This window comes from Empidonax traillii, unplaced genomic scaffold (genome assembly GCF_003031625.1).
Source record: "Empidonax traillii isolate 1590-97213 ecotype Southwest subspecies unplaced genomic scaffold, ASM303162v1 scaffold1936:size116929, whole genome shotgun sequence".
NCBI lineage: Eukaryota > Metazoa > Chordata > Aves > Passeriformes > Tyrannidae > Empidonax > Empidonax traillii.
Window position 1 is genome coordinate 4,561 of NW_020957129.1, and position 7,782 is coordinate 12,342.

Genomic DNA, 7,782 nt, shown 5'->3' on the forward strand with positions numbered 1-7,782 from the left:
GAGTGCTGCTGGTTCAGTCTCTGAGGGCACAATTAGAGCAGTAGAAACAAACCTGCAAAGGTTTCCCCCACCGAGGGGTTTCAGCCACTGAGGGGTGAGCAGGGCAGCAGCCAGGCTGCAAAAGTGTTTAGTCAAACGTGCAATGGATGGAAAAGAAGATGGTTTTGTACCACTGCTGATGGAATGCAGGAGGATGGGGAAGTCTGCCTGGGATTCTTGCTTTCCTTGCAAGCTCCTGATCCCCTCAAAATCCCAGGACAATCCATAAGGCACTACGGCCTGACCCCAGAGTCAGCAGCCTCGGTGCCCAGGCAGGGGACTGTCACCCTGACAAACTCTGATGCCAATTGCAGTTGGGGAGGTTGGGAAGAGGCTCTTTACAGGAGCACAGCTCAGCTCAGCATCCAGGCTCCCAGCCAGAGGACACCAGTGGTGCCTGTGCTCTGCCAGCCCTCCCAACACAGGATGACACAGCCCCAGCAGCTCTGCAGAGACACAGACCATCAGCACAGCAACAAAGTGCTCTGAGCAGACCCACATTCCCTCACTCCAGCAAAGAAGAACACGAGGAGAAGGAAAAAAAACACCAAGAGGATCCTGCTGGTCCCTGGAACCAGGGAACTCCAGAGCCCCTGGGCCAGCTGCTGAGCCGCTCTGGCATGCAGGGGGTGAGCACAGAGGGAACACATGCAAGTGGAATTCTCCTTCCCAGAGGTGCTGTCAGAAATCTGAGGTGACCAGGACACAAACCGAGCTGAAGTCCAACCGTGGTGGGGGGCGGGAGCTGGACGTGGCTTCTCTTCCCTGACACACAAAGCCCATCGCCAGCGACAAGCTTCTCCCGGCCTCCAAAAAATCAGCACTGCCGCTTCCACAGCGCTTTGTGCACTTTGCATCTTGGCCCAGGAGGCAGGAGCTATGGCTTTGACCAGCTAAACCACCGAGGGCAAAGAAAAAAACAAAACCAAACAGAGGGGAGGGCGGCTGGTTTAGTCCTGAGAGCACTGAAGGTGAGGAGCCGTCGCTCTCGACCCTACCCCCTCTGTGCCTCCTGCAGCAAAACGTCTCTGCCCCACAGAGCAGCCTGTTCTTAAGTTTTCTGAGCTGCTGGTCAGGCTGCCAGGACCCAGAGCTCCACGCCAGGATCCCTCCCAAGCCAACTGTTCAGGCAAGAGCTCAGCGCAGAGCGGCTGCACTGGGGCAGAGACAGCTTCATCTGCTCGTGTTCTTAGTGGGTTTCTCCTGGTGAGAGAGGGTTTTCCTTTTCTCTTTTCTTCTCTCTCTCTTTTTTTTTTTTTGTTTGTTTGTTTTCTTTTTTTCCTCTTTTTTTTTTTTTTTTCTTTTCTCCTTTTCTCTTTAATGCTAAACTCGTCTCCCACACTCCTCACACACTCAGGTCCGCAATGCCATGGTCTGTGGTTATGCCCTGGGAGTCTCCAATACACCAAACCAAACCATCCAGTAGTCAAGCATCGAGAACTTATAACGCTAACAAGGAAAAGACCCCCTTTGTCCCTTCCTGTGTGCAGCTCAACCTATATGTGCAGGCATCAAAAACAGACCAATCTGCAAGGAACACCAATATACCAAGGATGGGGCTTCTCAGGGCTTCTGGGAACTTCAGGCCCGACTTCAAGACAGCAGAGGGGACGCGGGGGGGAGTTGTCACTAACACTCGTCTATGTTAAGGCTGATGAACTCCTGTATGCACTTCCTGTACTGCAGCTCAGTGGGGCTGTTGCTGGGATATTGCCCTGGTTGTCCGAAGGGACCCTCTGCTTCCCGCATTTCCTCGTTCATCCGAGCCAGACGCAGCCTGGAGCGGGGACAGAGAGAGCACAAGGAGACAGAGGGTTGGTTATTCCCTCCCTGGTGGCAATTTTCCCGATCCAAGCTCAGTCATTACCTCTTTCTGAGGTGAATGTGAAATAATCTAAAGCAGGGAACTAAAATACCACATTTCTTTTAAGGCCCAGTGCTGTGTCCTCTGCACACCCAACTGGGAGTATGTAAGATAATTCAACTAAGTAGATGCACTGAAGCTAAAAAGATTAACACATCCACCAGTTTCAGTTTTAAAACAATACCAAAACTCACCCATGGGGTGTGATTAATTCTAGTGAATTCCTCCCAAGGAAGGGTTATGTTATATTTTCTGGCATATTCTTCCTGACTGCGCATTGAAATGTTTCCCAGTGACCCTCGGATTTCTGGCAGACTCATTTCTCTCACTGCCAGGGGTCAAAATTTATTAAGGGCTCAGCAGAGTGCCCTGGCAGCACTCACAGGGTGACGATGTCTGCGTTGGCCGCCTGCACCGCGATGCTCAGCGGGTCCTGCCCGTCGCCGTCCACCGCGTGCTGGTTGGCCCCTCTCTTCAGGAACAGGCACACCTGGCTGCAGGAGGGACAGCAAGGACCATCAGAGCACAAATTACAGCTCCCCCACCCCCTCAAAGAGGTATCTTTGAGATATCTTCCTGATATCTCATCTAACCCTCTCCCCTCTGTCAGGGTTCACGTTGCTGATATCATATAAAAGGCAGCTCCTGTGCCCACCTCACCCCTGACTCCTGGTGTTAAGGCTGGATCCTGATCCCAGGGGGATAGAGAACGTCCCAGGAAGGTGCAGAGCACTCACCCAGTGTGGCCCAGGTACGTGGCGTGGTGCAGGGGGGCCCGGCCTCGGCTGTCTCTTTGGTTCACATCTGCCCCGTTCTGCAGCAGGAATTCACAGGCTATCAAGGAGCCCTGGCAAGGAAAAGAGGAATTTTTTACACAGTGTCCATCCAGGGAGGATGCACAAGCACGTGCCAGGCTGTGGTCAGGGCACTCCAAACTACAGTCAGGACCTCACCACTCCCCGGGGCGTCCCCACAACGTACCCCTTTCACAGCTTGAATCAGAGGAGTTTTGTTCTCGTCCTCGTCGTTCACCCAGTTGATCTCAGCGCCATGGGCGAGTGCTTCTGCCATGAGGGGCAGATTTCGGGCTTGTGCTGCCTTGTAGATCAACAAGCCGGGGTGCAGCTCCCTCAGGTCCTCCAGGTCTGATGCCTCCTGCTCAATCTCCGCTTCCCCGCTGGACTCTTCGGACACCTCGCACTCTGAGAGGCAGGAAAGGATGGAGGGGGATGAGCCAAAAGCCTCACACTTTCAATTTCTCACGTTCCCTGTTATTCCTGACACCACACGGCCCTGATATCCACCCCAGTTCCCTCTGTGACGCCTGATGCCTAAAAGCAGAGAAATAATTCTCCAAACTATTTTTGAGTATTAAAAAGCAAAAAGGACTTCTTAGCTGCAACACCAAATGGCACAAAAATATTTTGCATAGGCTTTACACTTTTATACCATCAGCTGATTACAATATTCAGAATCTGATTAGAACATTTAGGCTTTACCTCATCTGTTACACCCACTTCCAAAACCGTCCCTCCCATAGCACCAACCTCACCACACCTCTCAAATTGGAGTCGCTGGTCCCAAAAGGACCATCTCTCCGTCTTCCCCTGACCCTCCTGGAACGGTTTCAGGGCTCCTGCTCAGCTTTGACCCACTCCTCACACCCACCTTCCTCCGTCACGCTGTCCACCACCGAGCCGAACACCAGGATGTCGGTGCTGCCGTCGGTGCTCCCTCCGAGCCCACTGTCACTGCTCAGACCTGCGGGGCCAACAGGACACAAACCAAGCCCATTTTAACACCCAGGCCCTCCAGGGGCAGGCCCAGCTGAGAGCACGGGGGGGACGGGGCTGCGCAGGCCGTCACACGCACGCTGCCGCCGGCGGGGGACAGGGCACTGCTCTCCCACTTAGCCCCACTCGCAAAAACTGCCCAAGGAGAGACTGCAAAGCCTTATGGTGTCCGTGTCCCCACGCTGCCCTTCATGCAGGGATTGCTCCAGCACTGCCAGGGCACTTTGGACCGCTGAGGGCTGCAATCCATGAGGGACGCCGTGACGGAGACTGGAGCGGAGCAGCAGCAGAGACAGCTTGGCTTTGCAGCAGGTTGGGGGGGTGTCACCGGCAAACAAAGACACCCCTCTGCTTTCACCACTGGTCATCTCGGTTTCCACTCTGTCCCTGTTCCACCCAGAGCTTTGCACTTGTCACTTGTCCTTTTATTGACCTTGGCTGGGCCAAACCGCGTCAGCTGTGTGATGTGTGTCCTGGGCCAAGCTCTTAAAGCACCTTCCACTGGCTCTTCCACCTTCCCTTTGCCCACAGTGCTTCCCAAACTCCCTGCTTAGCCGGTGAATGTCACAAGACAGCTGACTGCACCCGAGAAATGGAGTCAGGAATCACTGAATCATGGAATGGTTTGGGTCAGAAGAGACCTTAAAGCTTGTCAGTCCCAACCCCTGCCATGGGCAGGGACACCTTCCACTATCCCAGGTTGCTCCAACCTGGCCTTGGACACTCCCAGGGATGGAAGTGAAGAGATGAAGCCACCTGTCCAAGGACACACAACGTGCCTGTGGCAGAGAAACTTTCTCCCTTTCCCAGCTCACACCCAAAAGCAGCCAAGAAAACGACAGAAAAGAAGAAAGAAGCACATGCAGGAACTGCTCCTGCAGGAAAAGGGATGGCACATCACCTGTGTCCTGAGGGATGCCTGGCCAATTTTGGGAAATCTGTCTGGATTCACCTTCTTGCTGCTTTTAAGTTCCCATGATTTACCCCAAGACCTACTGCTGGGATTAGGAAGGCAAACAAGCCAGGATTGCAGCTGACAGCGTGTTCCTACAACGGCTGAGTGCTCTGTGCAAAGAGTAAGGGCAGGAAAGGCTGCAAGAACTTACAGATCTGAGCCTTGAAAGCCACGGCAGAACAAGGCACCTGACCCTTAAAGGCTGTTCAGCTGCCCAGAGCAGCTACAGCAGGGCCCCAGATAAAGAAAGTGGCCCTGGAATGGTGCAATCCTTCAGCTCTGCCCAACAGCTGAAGGAGATAAAGAAGCCACAACGGGAAAGGTTTAAAATGGCACATGTCACACGGATCTTTTTTTGGATCTGCTGTCACAAAAGCCATTGCAGTTTTTAGCAGGAAAAGCAAACACTGCCTGGTGAGACCGTGCTCTCACTCTGGCACTGCGAGGGAAGTGTGGCTCCAGCAGGGCCACGTGGCTCCAGATTTGCAGCAAGGCAAGAAAGGAGGATCTGGCTCATCTCACGTGGATATTAATACACCAAATTCCCACTGAATCAGGGATAAAATTGCTATTTTTTTTCTACAAGAGCAAGATAAGGCTGTTGAGCCTTAACTCTGGAGTTAACTCTGGAGTCCTGCATCTCCCAAGTACTGTTCCTGTTGACTAATAACACTAAATTCCTTGAAACTGGAATAGCCCAGGCTCCTGATTCAGACAAGCCCTTTTCTTCACTGATTTCAAGGGAGAAGATGGACTTGGAGGAAAGCCTGGGAGTTTCTGCTGTGCTGACTCAGGACCGCAAATATTTGTTGTAAATTCATACAACAACAAGCAACTGGGCCAGGAAGTTCTAAGAAGTCACCACTCCTGAGCTAAGGATAATGGATAACGTGGGCACAGATGGGGAACACTAAATTAACACTCCACGGAGTCAAACGGGTTGGAAAAGATCAGCGAGTCCAACCTTTGGCCCAACGCCACCCCATCAACCAGACCTTGGCACTCAGTGCCACATCCAGTTTTTCCTCAAACACCTCCAGGGATGGTGTGGATGTGGATGATGCCACAACCTCCCTGGGCAGTCCCTTCCAATGCCCAGTCACTCCTTCTGTGTAGAACTTCTTCCCAATGTCCAGCCTAAACCTCCCCTGGCACGGCTTCCCCTCCTGAGATCCCAGGACTGTACCCAAGGAACAGCCACTCCTTTAAGGAAATAACAGGCAATTTTAAGGAATCATTTTGCCTTTTGGAGAGCCCCAGGTAAAAATGAGGAACTCCAGCCATTTGGCTGAAGGAAAAATCCACGATAAGCGCTTTGGAATGTCGGCGTGGAAGCAGTGAAATTTAGGGGGGGTGTCTTTGGCCGAACCCCGGTGTGGAAGCAGTGAAAATTTGGGAGTCTCTTTTGCTGCTGGCTGCCAGAGCGTCACCTTACCTCCGTCCAGGAGGAACGGCGAACCGCTCCCACCGGGACCAATGCCACTGCCACTCCAGGGGCCACCTGCGAGCGGGTGCTGCTCAGAGATGTGGCTGGCACCTAGAGGAAGGTGGACGGAACGTGAGGGGAGGTCATCGGCACCAACACAAAAAAAAAAAAAAAAAAAAAAAAAAAAAAAAAAAAAAAAAAAAAAAAAAAAAAAAAAAAAAAAAAAAAAAAAAAAAAAAAAAAAAAAAAAAAAAAAAAAAAAAAAAAAAAATACTGCGTGTGGTAAGACTGGCTGAAAAAAAATAGAAGGAAGTGGAAAAAAAATGGAAAAAAATGGAGAAGAATGGAAAAAAATGAAAAAATGGGGAAGAATGGAAAAAAATTGAAAATAATGGGGAGGAATGGAAAAAAAGGGAAAAAATGGAGAAAATGGAAAAAAAGGGAAAAATTAGGGAAAAGTGGAAAAAAAGGGAAAAATGGGGAAGAATGGGAAAAAAAGGAAAATGGGAAAAAATGGGGAAAAAATGGGGAAAATGGAAAAAATGGAAAAAAATGGAAAATGAAAAAAATGTGGAAAAAGGACAATGAAAAAATGGAAAAGAGTGGAAAACGAAAAGATGGGTAAAATGGAAAGGGGAGAGGAAGGAGAGGCAGAAGAGGAAGGAGAGGAAAAATGAAAAAATGAACAAAATTTAAAAATTGCAAAAAATAAAAAAAAAAAAAAAAAAAAAAAAAAAAAAAAAAAAAAAAAAAAAAAAAAAAAAAAAAAAAAAAAAAAAAAAAAAAAAAAAAAAAAAAAAAAAAAAAAAAAAAAAAAAAAAAAAAAAAAAAAAAAAAAAAAAAAAATTCCCATCCACCAGAACGCAAACATCAGGGACTGACTGGAGAGTGGGTTAAAATCGGTGCAATTAAAGAGCAACGGGGCGGAGTTTGGGCAAGTAACTCCTCATCACTGCCAAAATATTCACCCTCTGCTCTGAGGGCAAGCCCTGGCCGGGGGTGTGGGCAGTGCCCAGGCCCTGAAGAGCTGCCAGAGCAGGACACTCGGTGTGCACTTACTGCGAGGGCCGGAGCCGGCGCCGGTGTCGAAGTAGGAGAAGAGGGAATCCAGCTCGTCGGGGCAGAACAGCGAATCCCGGCGGAACTTCCTCTCCAGGGTGGCTGCTGTTCCACACAGAGACATTTTGGGATTTCCAGTTATTAACGGGCAAACGAGAGCCGGCTCTCCAGCTGTGTTTACTCAGGCTGAGCACGCCCAGGTGTGTCCCCTTACACCAGATTATAACACACTGCTGACCAAACGTGGTGATCCACTGCACACCGACCACTCAGGGTGGTGATCCACTGCAAACCTACTCATCCTAGAGCACTCTGAGCAGCCAGAACCCTCCCTAGAGCAGCCAGAACCCTTCCTGAGCATGGCCTCCCTTACAGACCAGGCAGGTAAAAACAAAAGGATTCGAGACTTTATGAAAAAGCACGAACGCAAAAGAAAACGCACAAAGGGGAACAACCTCCCCCTTTAGCCACGAGAAGAAGCTCCTTAAACAGAGGGACAACGTTAGGAAATGGGTCTAAAAACCTGTGCCAACATGTGCAAAAGCCTTTTTTAGGATTATAGCCAGGGCAGGTTTGCAGGTCCCAGGGAGAGCCGGGGCCAGGGGCTGTCAATGGGACAGCTGGGGACAGAGCAGGGGGCACAGGG

General features: G+C 50.5%; 1 protein-coding gene across 5 annotated transcripts in view; it reads right to left on the reverse strand.

Moving 5' to 3' along the window:
* Positions 1-1,346: 1,346 nt before the first annotated feature.
* ACAP3 (ArfGAP with coiled-coil, ankyrin repeat and PH domains 3) overlaps positions 1,347-7,782 on the reverse strand; it is a 36,427-nt gene continuing 29,991 nt past the window's right edge. For 2 of the 5 annotated variants that reach the window (XM_027909065.1, XM_027909064.1), the window contains exons 18-24: positions 7,137-7,241; positions 6,087-6,188; positions 3,572-3,664; positions 2,885-3,105; positions 2,641-2,750; positions 2,287-2,397; positions 1,347-1,816 (exon numbers count right to left, since the gene is read on the reverse strand). In XM_027909065.1, coding sequence (XP_027764866.1) covers positions 1,669-1,816; positions 2,287-2,397; positions 2,641-2,750; positions 2,885-3,105; positions 3,572-3,664; positions 6,087-6,188; positions 7,137-7,241 — 890 coding nt within the window. In that variant the 3' untranslated portion in view covers positions 1,347-1,668. Of the gene's footprint in view, positions 1,817-2,286; positions 2,398-2,640; positions 2,751-2,884; positions 3,106-3,571; positions 3,674-6,086; positions 6,189-7,136; positions 7,242-7,782 lie in introns of all 5 variants that reach the window. The other 3 variants (XM_027909066.1, XM_027909068.1, XM_027909067.1) reach the window with 3 other exon arrangements.